Source organism: Neofelis nebulosa, chromosome 1, assembly GCF_028018385.1.
Source record: "Neofelis nebulosa isolate mNeoNeb1 chromosome 1, mNeoNeb1.pri, whole genome shotgun sequence".
In the NCBI taxonomy this organism is placed as follows: Eukaryota; Metazoa; Chordata; class Mammalia; order Carnivora; family Felidae; genus Neofelis; species Neofelis nebulosa.
Window position 1 is genome coordinate 5,950,280 of NC_080782.1, and position 14,132 is coordinate 5,964,411.

At 43.9% G+C, this 14,132-nt stretch overlaps 1 protein-coding gene across 5 annotated transcripts in view; it reads left to right on the plus strand.

Moving 5' to 3' along the window:
- ADCY2 (adenylate cyclase 2) overlaps positions 1-14,132 on the plus strand; it is a 418,010-nt gene that overhangs the window by 330,379 nt on the left and 73,499 nt on the right. For all 5 annotated transcript variants that reach the window (XM_058715319.1, XM_058715313.1, XM_058715293.1 and 2 more), the window contains one exon: positions 6,593-6,677. In XM_058715319.1, the coding sequence (XP_058571302.1) occupies positions 6,593-6,677 (85 nt within the window). The remainder of the gene's footprint in view (positions 1-6,592; positions 6,678-14,132) is intronic.

Genomic DNA, 14,132 nt, shown 5'->3' on the forward strand with positions numbered 1-14,132 from the left:
ATTTCTCCATACTTCTAGTAAAAACTGAACAATGGGGAGTTTTCTCCCCCCCAAAGGAAAAAGGAAGAAATTTGGAGAAGTAACTGACTCCAGTCCTTCCTGTGTTTCCATTTAACCACTAATGAGGTTGTACCCAGAAAAAAGGTTAGTTAATGGCTTTGAGTCCACTACAGAACAGAAATTGCCTAAGGTGTTTCCACAAGGTAATTTAATAAAGTGAAACCCTTACAGAATGAGAGAAGGGCTGAGAAACCAAACAGGAGAGGGTATAACAGCGACGAGGAAGCTGCCATTGTTGGGTTTGGAAGGACACAGGAGGAGGTGGCTTGCCAGAAACGCAGGCTCCCGGACCTTCCTGCAGGGGCTAGAACCACACCAGGCCTTCGTGGGACCAGGGCAGGATGGGCTGTCTGCCAGGGACCCGAGACCTCCTGGGAGGCAGGAGTTGCGGGCTGTTGAGAAAATGGTTGCTAAATAGAGAGTAAGAAAGGGAACCCCCCAGGCTTCTTGCTTCCCCCAGCAGCCTCCAGGCTCCGCCAGTACTTCCCGTTGGCCAAACCTAGTTAGAAACAGTTGGCAGAGAATCTGGGGAATGGAATTTTGAGGAGATGGAACAGAAAGGCATTAGAAGACAAATAGGAAATTGCCGGTATACTTAGTGACAAATTGCCCCAAGTTGATTGAAATATGTTAACCTCCAAAGGCAAGAACTTTGGCCAACGGCAAGCAGAATACATAGAAAGCAAACCACAGGTGATACATTAAGGTCAAACTGCTAAAGCCAAAGAGAAAATGGGGGGGGGGGGCACTACCTTCAATACAGCCAGAGGAAAAAGACATTGTAGCTAGAGATGGATGAGGGGAATGATGACTGACTCCTGATTAGAACCACTGGTATAAATATGGCCAATGCTGAATCCAGTATTCAGTGAAGCTATTCTTGTTTTAAAAATGAGATGAAATAAAGACATTTTGCAAGTGAAAGAAAGCTAAAGGAGTTCAGCAGCAAACCTACAGTGTAAGAAATGCTAACAGAAGTTCTTTGGGCTGACCTGAAATGATGCCAGGAGCAAACTTGAATCTGCAGGACGAGATGCACGGCATTCGACGTGCTTAAACATGTGAGAGAGTATCAAAGACTATATGCTGATATTCTGTGAATGTTTCCAAAAGACAACTAACTGGTTATTCAATACAGCGGGGAGAGAGAGGGAATCTCAAGCAGGCTCCATACTGTCACTGCAGAGCTCGATGTGGGGCTTGAACCCATGAACTATGAGATCACAACCTGAGCTGAAGTCCAATGCTTAAGCGACTGAGCCACCCAGATGCCCCCGATACATGTGATTTTAAGCTGCACATGGACCACGGGCAGAACACATACTAGGCCATAGAAGCATCTCGACAAATTTGTAAAGATTGAAATACATTTGAAAAGATAAAAAATCTTGCAGTATGATGTCCAACCACACTAAAATCAGGTTGGAAATAAGAAGTGTATATCGAAAATATCCACCAATCTGGGTGCCTCGGTGGCTCAGCTGATTAACTGCCAGACCTTAGCTCGGGTCATGATCTCACAGTTCGTGGGTTCAAGCCACGTGTCGGGCTCTGTGCAGAGGCTCAGAGCCTGGAGCCTGCTTCAGATTCTGTGTCTCCCTCTCTCTCTGCCCCTCCCCTGCTCATGCTCTGTCTCTCTCTCTCTCTCTCTCTCAAAAATAAATAAACATTTAAAAAGTAAATAAATAAAAATAAAAACTAAAATATCCACAAATATTTCAGCATTAGATTTTATGCTTTTGAAGAACCTATGAGTCAAATGAAAAAATCATAAGAGAAATTAGAAAATGTTTTGAATATCAAAAAAAAACCATGCCAAGATATGGGGATGTAGTTTAAAGCAATAATTTAGAGAGGAATCTGTAGTTTTCAAATACTTACATTAGAAAAGAAGAAAGGGCTAAAATTTGTTGTCTAAGTTTCTGACTTAGGAAGCCATAAAGAGATGAGCACATCAAGTAGAAGGGAAAAGATGTTCAAGAAGGAAGAAGAAATCCATAATAGAAAATAACCAATACAGAAAATTAAGAAAGCCAAAAGTTGGTTCTTTGAAAAAGTTTAAAAATTCCTAAGCCACTAGCAAGACTGATCAAGAAAGAGAGATCATCACAGAACGCACAAATTAATGACATAAGTAATAAAAGGGGATTCACCACAGATCCTACAGACATTAACAGATATGGAATATTATATAATAGATATAATATTATACTATTATATAATAGATATGGAATATTATAAATTACTCAAGGCCAAAAAGGTTCACAACTTAATAAAATGGGAAAATTGCTTGAAAAGCTACCCTACCAAAACTGACACATAATTGGATAGAAAGTTTTAATAGGGGTATATCTATTAAGTTTATTAATATTTTATTTTATTTTTTTTTAACGTTTATTTATTTTTTTGAGACAGAGAGAGACAGAGCATGAATGGGGGAGGGTCAGACAGAGGGAGACACAGAATCTGAAACAGGCTCCGGGCTCTGAGCTGTCAGCACAGGGGCCCGATGTGAGGCTCGAACTCACGGACCGCGAGATCGTGACCTGAGCCGAAGTCGGCACGCAACTGACTGAGCCACCCAGGCGTCCCGTTATTTTAAATCTTAGATTAGAAGAAGATTGATACTCTGTTGAGTTTTTTGTGAATTCCACTGAACGTTTCGAGAAACTAAGGTGGAACAAGCGGTCAAATCTTAACCAATTTTAATAACTGAGTGGATAAAGATGTCCTATTCATGGAAAGAGGCTCAAAGATTGAGGCTAAAACAAAAGGTCACCTGTGTACCAGGTACAGGAGATCTCACTAAAATTAAAAGACAAGACAGTTTGGAAATAAAGGATGGAAAACAGCTATTCTGAGAAACAGCTTAGAGGAAAAAGAAAGCTGCAGGAATAAAAATTTCTGATGATATGGAATCAAGTGGAAGGCATTCAGCCTGAGAAAAAGAAAGACTTTTACAATGGTATAGTCACCAAGAAGAGTTAATAATCATAAATCTTCATGCACTCCAACACCTCTTCGAAATAAATAAAGAGATGCGATTAAAGTGTTCAGATATATTGACAAACCCACAATCCTAGCCAGAAATATTAATACATTCTAAAATTGACAGACCAAATTGAGCCATTAAGTCAACCCACTGGGGATTTGACTAACTCCTCCGGCTCTGACAATAGATGTATTTAGGGAACATGTTTTGTTTCCAGCATAAAGGAAATATGTGTCATTTTCAGAAATCCATAAGATATAATAGGAGTAGATCATATTCATCACACCCTAGGAGAAAAATAAATTGTCAAAGTGGAAATAAAAGAGACCACTCTCTCCGATCAAATCTAATGAAATTAGAAATAACAGGGACAGACTAAAAATAATCTCCTTGTGGAATTTGTAAATCACACTTTGGAATTATTCCTGTTTTAAAAAGAAACGGAAATTGAAAGTACAGACTTTTTAGAGAAGAAAGAAGATGAGTGACTATAAATCAAAAGCTATAGGATTTGGCTAAAGCAGTATTTATAGGAATATTTATGTACTTCAGTGCATTTATTATAAAATACAAAAAAAATGGCAATAAGTGACAATCAAGAAAGAGACAGTATAAGTTTGCATGAAGAAGGAGGAAGCAATTTTTAAAACTTAAATCAGAAACTATGTAGAAAACTGTCAGAAAGCATAGACCTTAATAATAAGCCAAAAGCTCATTCACTGAGATCAACAGACATGCAACACTTCAAAACTCTGATCTAGAGAGGGGAAAAAAATAACATTAAGGACAAGAAAAAAATGCTTCAAATATGGAGGCTTGTAAAATTGAAAGAATATTATGTAGAATATTTTACCTTTGAAAATTTAAATGGAATGGGTAATTTTCCAGGAAAATTATCAAAATTGACTGAAGACATAGAACCAGGAAACAAGGCAGAAATGTGACATGTCTACCCCTAAAATCGAACCTGGGTCAGGAATACAATTGAATGGACATTACTCCTAACCACACCGCTTAATAGACGTGTAACTTTAGGCAAGCTCTTTAACCTCTCTGGGCCTCAATTTCTCCTTGGTAAAATGGGGTAATGATAGTAACTAGTACTCATGATCGTTGTGAGGGTTAAGTGAACTATACATAGAAAGCCTTTAGAACAGCACTTGGTACAGAATAAATCATCTCTCCTCATATCATCGCCGTGTTGTATCATCACCACTACCACCATCGTCACCATTACCATCATCGCCGTCACTATCATCAGACGGTTTTATCGTCGATATTTACCAACCCTTCCATAAAAGATCATTTATTTGTTATCCGAAGTTTCAGACCCAAGAAAGAGATGTTATGTGCCTGAACTCAGCCTCGTGAAGCTGACATTACCTTGACGGCAGAAAGGGACGAGGCAGCACAGAATCTAAGAAAACTCCTCAGAGCTCTCCTATAAAAATGGATGAGAAAGATGGCAAACAAATTCAGCAGAGGAGTTACTGTGCTGTCCGTCAGTCACAAGACTGCTGAGAGGTGTTGGCCGTCGCACGTTCCCCTCCCTCCACGCCGCCCGGCCGAGCGGGAGGCTCTGAGATCGCGTGTTGGGGACATGAGAGACCGGTGGCTTCCAGCCGGGGACTGAGTGATGTCTGAAAGCAGGACGCTCTAGGTAGGGGAGGTTAGGATGTATGGTGCTTCCCTCTGCTACCCTGTAAGCAGCTCAAAACAGGTGTGACACGTTGCTTGTCTTTGCATCGTCGCAGCCTAGCATGGGACTCGGTGTATTTGCTGTGCTACCCCTTCTAGCAGAGACCTAACGTTCCTCGTGAAACGTGCACCGACATCACACCATCGGGCCAGGTATTCGAAAGCACTGCGGATCCTTCTAGAAGATAACTCCGTGCCCGGTGCGTCATCATTGTCAGGCGCAGGTTTTGGTTTGACGTCTGACTTTTGTCGCTCTTCCTCGATGTGTGATCGTCTCGCCATAGAGTAGGTGTTGGAGAACATGAGCTGAGCGGGGCCTTCCCATGGCGATGGCATCAGGGGATTTATATAGTTCACTGGTTACTTGCTCCCTTTCCTTCCCCACGGACTCACAGTCGCATGGTCGCTGGGATTTCAGCGTGTGGCTGGTTTGCATCTGAGGCTTCCGCGCAGCTAATCGACATTCAGCATCTTGCCGCTGCGTTCTCTGTGCCGGTCCTGTCTCCCCAGTGTCTCTAGCCAACCTCGTTGGCGGGAGGTTCCATCGCAGTCTGACGCATACACCACCTGACCTCTCCTCCAATGTCTCATTTGAATCGCACCTTTAATTCTTCATTGCGGTTCAGCTCCTTTGGTACCCCTTAACGCTTCTGTCCTTGGAATAAATGAAGTTGTAAGAGGCTCGGAACTTTCGAGCCATTTAAAGGATGTCTCAGAGAGGTGTACGATTCGTATAAATGCTTTTATCTGCCCGTAATGTGTCGGTAGCAGAATTGTGACTTAATTTTTCACGTGATCACAGGAAGCTTGCATGTTCGTCTGCTTGTGCAAGAATGTGAAGGCCATGGCCCCTGGCATCTTCGGGGAACCTCGGTAAACGTATAGCTGCATCAGTATGGAAGGGAGTTGAATCTGGTTGGATTGTACTGGGGAAGACAAGCCTGTTTCCTCAGTGAGCAGGCGTAAGGATGGGTCTTGAGATCCTGCAGGGCATCCGATGGGACTTCCCTAGAAGCAGCAGCAGCCAGGACATCAGTGGCAGGCAAGAGACGACACGCGGGCAGGAAAGTACCAGGTGCAAAGGAGAGTTGTAAAAAGATTGTTTTCCTTTCCTAAGGAACCGGTGCTTACTTTGATGAATCATCAAGTTGATCAGACATAATTGTGGACACGCTTTTCTTTCTTTTTTTAAGAAAAATTTTTAATGTTGATTTATTTTGGGGGCACCTGGGTGGCTCAGTCAGCGAAGCATCTGACTTCGCTCAGGTCATGATCTTGCAGCTCGTGGGTTCAAGCCCCACGTCGGGCTCTGTGCTGACAGAGCAGAGCCTGGAGCCTGTTTCCGATTCTGTGTCTCCCTCTCTCTCTGCCCCTCCCCCACTCATGCTCTGTCTCTCTCTCTCTCTCTCTCTCTCTCTCTCTGTCTCAAAAATAAACACTAAAAAAAAAAAAAATGTTTATTTTTTGAAAGAGAGAGAGAGAGACAGAGCACAAGCCAGGGAGGGGCAAAGAGAGAGGGAGACACAGAATCCGAAGCAGGCTCCAGGCTCCGAGCTGTCAGCACAGAGCCCGACACGGGGCTCGAACTCATAGACCGCGAGATGATGACCTGAGCTGAAGTCTGGCCCTCAGCCGACTGAGCCACCCAGGCGCCCCACAGACATGCTTTTCTATAGACACGTTTTTGGTTTGTTTTAGCTCCGTTTTCATTTTTCACAAAATGAGTGAGGAATGAAGGCCCCATGAAATCAAGTCCTAATTACTCCACAAATATTACTGACGGCTTTCCAGAGTAAAGGGAACTACTCCCACACTAACCTGTTCCTCTTTGTCTCCTGGTAGGACGTCCATTCTCGGGATCTCCTTTGGAGCCGCGTTTCTCTTGCTTGCCTGTATCCTTTTCGTCTGCTTTGCTGGACAGCTTTTGGTAGGTACTTCACATATGGACCTGATTTTGAAAACTGTGTTCATTGAAGGCAAACTGATTTCTGGCTTGAAACACCGGGCTTGTTGATTCAACATTTCAAGGGATTCGGATCCCAGTGAAGACAAAGCACCCTTCATGCCAGCGGCCCAGAAGATAAACTGAGGCAGCTCATGTGCAATCAAGACACTGAGCTGAAGATGATTTGAAACACTGGATGTCACACCATCAAATTATATCCATGTTTATTTATTTCTGTCGCCATTTTGCATTATGTGCTCTGAGTTTTCAGAGTATTTTAGAGCAGCCACTCCTAGTATAATAGGAGGCTTTTTGTGTGCAGGGGAATTAAAATGTAAACCAGATACTTCTTTTATATCCACTTCCAAGATATAAAAGTTGGGGACACATGAAAACAGCAAATGCAAAAATATATTTTGTTAGTGATTTAATTAACAGTGTTCATTAATAGTGTTAGTTAATGATTTAAACCAACCATTGCAAGCTCGGATGGGTCAAGTGCTAGTTCAGGATGTAAGAATCAAATCTAAGTGTATTCTTGAGTCGAAAGCAAGTGGCCCCATGAGAGCATCAGAAGAAAGCCAGCAATGAGATAGAAACCCAAAAAAGGTAGTCAGTGTTTTATCTTGTTCATTGGAGATGTGTGGAAACAAGAGAGGCCCCTCTGAGCCAGATTTTGAGCTTCAGGTCCATTCTCGTCTAATGTGTTGGAACCCTTTAGCTAAAAAGTGTAAAGATCTTAAAGTTCGTCTCTGCCTCTCAACAGTGGACACTGCACGATGTCTGCTGGGGACCGTTGCAAACTTATGTGGGGGGTGTTTGCTATATCATAGTTGAGGTGTTTTGAATTGGATTGGAAACTTCCAGAAGTGGCACTATGGTTCCTGATTTCCTGGAATGCACACAGAACATCTCAGATTTCTTTAAAATCGCCTGAAGGCTATAGGTTGTAACTACTGCCCCCTGGGAATCCTTGTCAAGTTTCTAAAGTGCTTCAATATACCAAAAAGCCTGATTATCCATGTTCAGATTTTCCTTAGGTGGAAAAGCACACGGGCCCCGCCCTCTGATTTCCTGGCCCCCATAAGGCTTCTGCAGCCCACTTCTCAGGTTTTCAGAACAGGAACTATCATTTGTGGTCCCACTGGAAATCCAAACCTCGTTCTAATTAAAGCGACTTCTATCATTGTGCCTAAGTAGCCACATTAGTCATTTTCTGTTCCTAAGGAATCCAGTCTTCAGGGTGGGGGGGGGGGGGGTGTGGAACACAGTGTATATTTAAGGTTTCAAGCTGACTTTTTCTTAGACTAAATTGCTATAGAAAAGAAACAGAAGCGGAGGCTGGAGAAAGTATCTCCAGAGCAACTTTGCTGCCTTTGCGAGAATGCTTTTGGTCTTATGTAATGTCTGTCCTCTCGGCTTCGGTATAACCCAGCCAACCTTTCATGGCTCCTGGCCCCTCCCAGACCCAGCCTGTGGTCCCTCGAGGCCTTCCGGATCCCACACCCACCTTCCCAGGAGCATCATGAAACGCTGACACCCCCCACACCAGATGCCAGGGAGTCCGTAACTCGTGTGTTGTCTTAAAGAGAAAATCTCATTCATCAGTGGATGGACATTTAGGCTCTTTCCATAACTTGGCTGTTGTTGAAAGTGCTGCTATAAACATTGGGGTACAAGTGCCCCTGTGCATCGGCACTCCTGTATCCCTTGGGTAAATTCCCAGCAGTGCTATTGCTGGGTCATAGGGTAGATCTATTTTTAATTTTTTGAGGAACCTCCACACTGTTTTCCAGAGCGGCCGCACCAGTTTGCATTCCCACCAACAGTGCAAGAGGGTTCCCGTTTCTTCACATCCTCGCCAGCATCTAGAGTCTCCTGATTTGTTCATTTTGGCCACTCTGACTGGCGTGAGGTGATATCTGAGTGTGGTTTTGATTTGTATTTCCCTGATGAGGAGCGACGTTGAGCATCTTTTCATGTGCCTGTTGCCATCCGGATGTCTTCTTTAGAGAAATGTCTATTCATGTCTTCTGCCCATTTCTTAGCTGAATTATTTGTTTCTCAGGTGTGGAGTTTGGTGAGTTCTTTATAGATTTTGGATACTACCCCTTTGTCCGATATGTCATTTGCAAATATCTTTTCCCACTCCATTGGTTGCCTTTTATTTTGTTCACTGTTTCCTTTGCAGTGCAGAAGCTTTTTATCTTCATGAGGTCCCGATAGTTCATTTTTGCTTTTAATTCCCTTGCCTTTGGAGATGTGTGGATAAAGGAATTGTGGTTTATATACACGATGGAATACTACTTGGCAAAGAGAAAGAATGAGATCTGCCCTTTTGTAGCAACGTGGATGGAACTGGAGAGTGTTGTGCTAAGTGAAGTAAGTCATACAGGGAAAGACAGATACCATATGTTTTCAGTCTTAGGTGGATCCTGAGAAACTTAACAGCAGACCATGGGGGAGGGGAAGGAAAAAAAAAGTTAGAGAGGAAGGGAGCCAAACCATAAAAGACTCATAAAAACTGAGAATAAACTGAGGGTTGATGAGGGGTGGGGGGGGGGAGGGGGGGTGATGGGCATTGAGGAGGGCACCTGTTGGGACGAGCACTAGGTGTTGTATGGAAACAATTTGACAATAAATTTCATATTAAAAAAGAGAGAGAGAGAAAAGCTCAGTGCTGGGAATGAACTGGTGCCTACCTCCTTTTCAAAGGAAGCCTGTATTTTGCCAAAGTGGTCAGGGAGACTAGGCTTGAGGACGTCTGTTCTTTCTGAACTTGAGTTAGATCAGTGAATGAGTCCCCCACCCCCACCCCGACCAGTGGTCAGCTGTAATCCTTGATCCAGAGGGAATCCAGATAAAATCAAGAAGGAATTCTTCTCATTCCCATAAGAGGTTCTTTGTACTGTGTAAACTATTCTGTAAGGGCTTTTTTCTCACCATCAATATTAAAGAAATTAAGGCAACCCGGGAAAGCTTTCGGCGTGCTTTCTATTCGACCCTCCCCATTCAGCCCAAAGCTGTGTGTGTCACAAATATTTCCTAGTGGTCATGGAGAGGTATGACATCCTCACTGCTCATTCTCTGGCCTCTTGAAAGCCTACCAGTTCTCTGAGGTGTTAGTATGATTTGCATTTATTTTTGGATTAAGTACTGAGTTTGTGAAAGAAATGTTAATATCCTTAATATCTTTCTATGAACATACATTGACCTTTGGAAAACTTAAATGCCAGAGGCAATACTGATGCTTATACTACAGGGAAAAAATTTCTAAAAAATATTACTGGTATTGAACTCTCTGTATGAAGAATTAGAGTAAAATACTTTTATAAAGGAGGTTGAGCAAAGGTAAGCCTGACTGATCTTTTTCCTCCAAGAGCTCTACCTTTGTTACCCTGTCTTACACAGGAAATATATCACATGTAGCTATACTGACCGGTCATTGTGCAGCTGGGTTTGATAAAAAGGTAGAAGAAAGTGGGTGATGGGCATTGAGGAGGGCACCTGTTGGGATGAGCACTGGGTGTTGTATGGAAACCAATTTGACAATAGATTTCATATTAAAAAAAAAAAAAAAGGTAGAGACATAGCCTGTGGTCCCTCGGGGCTAAAAAAATGGCCAAAGAATAAGAGTGATAACGAAATGCATTTTTTTTCCTTCTGATAGAAAAATGAGACAGATATTTGTTCAGTGGCACAGTCTGAGGAAAATGTCAGGGAATTTATATGTTCTCACCGTTACTGCTAACGAGAAGCCCAGAGCACGGCTGTCTGTCCCTCACTCCCACCCTCCCTTGCCCTAGCCGCTCCCCCCAGTGCGTCCCCCCACCCCCATGTTGCCCTGCCACTGGTTGCCTTCTAGAAAGTTTCTCAGAAACCCCACCAGCCCCTGCAGTGGGCTCTTCTTTGAGTGCCATGGGACTTAGGATCTGTGCCCCATAATTTAGCACTTGATTGTTTAACAACTTATTTGGCTCCTCCTCTCTCTCTCTCTCTCTCTCTCTCTCTCTCTCTGATGAGTGTAACTGTTGTCTCCCTTACATAGAGTAGTTTTTTTTTGAGATGAGACTTGTTTCCTACATTTGCTTTCTGTCTCCCAGGGAATCCGGCAGAGTTCCGCCCACTGAAACACTTTGATAAGCAGGCACTAAGTCAGCACTCGTGGACTCATGTCATGTCCGTGCGGTTCCTTTCCACCATGTCCGCTCATCCAGCTCCATGTGGCCCCCTCCCAGCCTCCCCAACACCACTGGGACAGTTAGGCGTCCCCACATGTCCCGGTAATCTTCCCTTCCCCAGATGCCCTGGCGTGGGGACGGGTTCTGCATGTGCGTGGCTGTGGGAAGCCTGGGTGGGTGGCCGTCACCTTGCCACGCTGAAAGGCCTCACACGCACCCTGATTCCTTGACTCTGGTGTGCTTTGGGCTCTCTCCGCGGTTGGAAATAATCTCCTAACCTTCCCAGACCCAATCTACAGAGCCCCCCCCCCCCCACGTCACTACCAGCATTCCTCGCGCCTGCCAGGCAGGCTGCCCATTTCGTAATATCATTTGTGAGCTTCGATGGAGAGATCGCCAGTGAACCCGCTTCAACCCTGTTTCGCTCACTGTAGTACTTCAGGCACTTGAAGTACAAGATAGATATTTAACATCCGTGGGCTGGAAGCAGTGTCGGGCAGCACCCAAATGCTCAGGAAACGTCTTGCCCTCGTCCTCACCCCGACCGGCTTCTTCTGAGCGCACGCCTCTGAATTCAGCCACGGTCGCCCATCCCCGCTGCCAGCGAGGTCCCTCCTGGGTCCTCACCTGTCGGGTCTCCGCGTGAGACCTTCATCGCATTTCAGAACTGTAAAACCTGAGAGCAGACAGGGAACCCAGAGATGACTTTGTCCGGCCTCACGTGTCGTGGGTGAGAGACACAGAACTGTGGAGGTGGCCCGTGCTCCCACCATGGCAAGCTCCCGCGGCCAGTCATTTCGAGGAAGAGTTTTCCTCCACAAAAAGTCATGCGGAAGCACACACCAGCAGATCTCTTGAGGACAGAAATGAAGACGTTGAAACAGGACCACGAGTGCGATAACTGTAAGACCAGCAGAAGTTTCCTGTCCTTGGGTAAGAACCCTCAGAATCAGTATAGACAGCCTCTGACAGGCAGGACCCCCATCAATAGCTACATGTCCAGTCTCGTCACAGTTTACAAATAATAAATGTTACCTTCCGTTAAAATCGACGACCTGGTCTGTTAGGCATTGCGTGTATTCTGGCTCATTTATCCTCACAAGAGCCCTTGGAGGGAACGGCCATTCTACAGTTAGTACAACAGACCCTCACAGATGCTACACAGATTGCTCTGTGGTAGAGAGCAAGTAGGAGTCAGAATCAGAATTGGAGTCGATGCTTAGAACCCTTACAATTAATTGGAAGGTGTGCGGAGAGAGTCCCTGGCAAACAAGCTCCCGGCACTAGGCAGGCATGTCCACGGTCATGGCCATGGCAGGCGTGGCACTGAGGCTGCCTTGCAGTGACTGCTAAGCATCCACTGGTCGAAATCACATTGGTAGGGACGCCCGGGGGGCTCAGTCGGTTGAGCGTCCGACTTCAGCTGCGGTCATGATCTCGCGGTTCGTGAGTTCGAGCCCCACGCCAGGCTCTGTGCTGACAGCTCGGAGCCTGGATCCTGCTTCAGATTCTGTGTCCCCCTCTCTCTGCCCCTTCCCCGCTCATGCTCTGCCTCTCTCTGTCTCTCAAAGATGAATAAACATTAAAAAAAAATTTTTTTTTTAATCACATTGGTAATTCACGGTAACCTCGCAGTGAACCTCATTCGTATTTTCCTCTGGTCTAGTTTCCGATATACATTATCCGGCTGTTGGCCCAGTTCATTTAAAACTGGAGTCTGGGAAAAGTACAGCTCCATCTTAAAAGACATTTGGTAAAATGGGCGGGGGGGGGGGGGGTAAACGTTAATTTACGAGTGGATTTAGACTCTAACATATTCTAGTGTGAAAGTACCTTTAATAATAATACTTTCCAGGGGTGCCTGGGTGGCTCAGTCGGTTAAGCGGCCGACTTCAGCTCAGGTCATGATCTCGCGGTCTGTGAGTTCGAGCCCCGCGTCAGGCTGTGTGCTGACAGCTCAGAGCCTGGAGCCTGTTTCAGATTCTGTGTCTCCCTCTCTCTCTGACCCTCCCCCGTTCATGCTCTGTCTCTCTCTGTCTCAAAAATAAATAAATGTTTAAAAATAATAATAATAATAATAATAATACTTTCCAAAATACATGAGAGCCCTTCGAATATGAAAACATATTATTTTATCTGATAACCAAAACAGTCCAGTTTAAGTAGAAACTAAAATGTAGAATAAGAGATTCAAGTTTACATTTTCATTACAATCAGCAATAAAAGGAATAATACTTGTCATTGTCATAATACTAATAATAGTAAGTAGAAGTTTACTGCCAAATTTAACACGAAACTACCTGAGTGGACTTATAATTTTGTAATAAATACAAGAGAGTGACTATAACCAAAAATGCCACCAAAAAAAAAAAAACCCCAAAAAACAAAACAGAAGAAAAAAACCACCCTCAAAAGCATCTTTTAGAACAAGCGTGCCAGATATAGTAAAGGAAAATGCTAGAGTGTGTCAGAAGAAAGTTTTCTCTCAATGTGGTTGTGTTGTGCTTTGTGTAGCAAAGATAATATGATGCCATCCCACCAACCTTGTTCCCAGCGGAAATGAAGCACAAACATAAAGTCCATCCTGTGGAAGGAAAGTAGGTCACACACTGGCTGATAGAAAAGCTTTCTACCCAAAGGAGTGTTTTACCCTTGAAGTCTATTTTCTCCAATGTCAATAGAACTCTGCCAGCTTTCTTGTAGTTAGTATTTTCCCAGCGTCCTTTCCTTCCATCTTTTTATGCAGCTTTTCCTTGTCCGTAAGTGGGTTTTAGATGTCGTGTCTCTGGTGAGCAACATCCAGGTGCATGTTACTTTCTCTGATCTAGCAGTCTCTCTCTTTTACCTGACAAGTATAATGCATTTACGTGTATTAGAATTACTACTACCATCTCATTTTGCTTTTATTTTTTTTAAATCCATCATGTGTGTTCTCTGCCTGTACTTATTTTTCCTCTTGTCCTGCATTATCTTGGATCCATGGAATTTATTTATTCTCCTTTATTCCCTCTAGTGACTTGGAAGTCCTCTATCCTGGTATTTTGTTTTTCCTGGTTAACTTAAAATGTGTCATGTACACGAGACTAACAGAGCTCATTAATATCTCCACCTTGTTGTTGAAGAATATTGTACCCTGCATCTGAATTCCATTCTGGAATAAAGAAGATGGAGTAAGATGATCAGATTCTTGAAATTAGAAACTCAGTAGTTATGCTGAAAAGAGTAAAGCAAGAGCCGAATAAATAACCTACAAAAC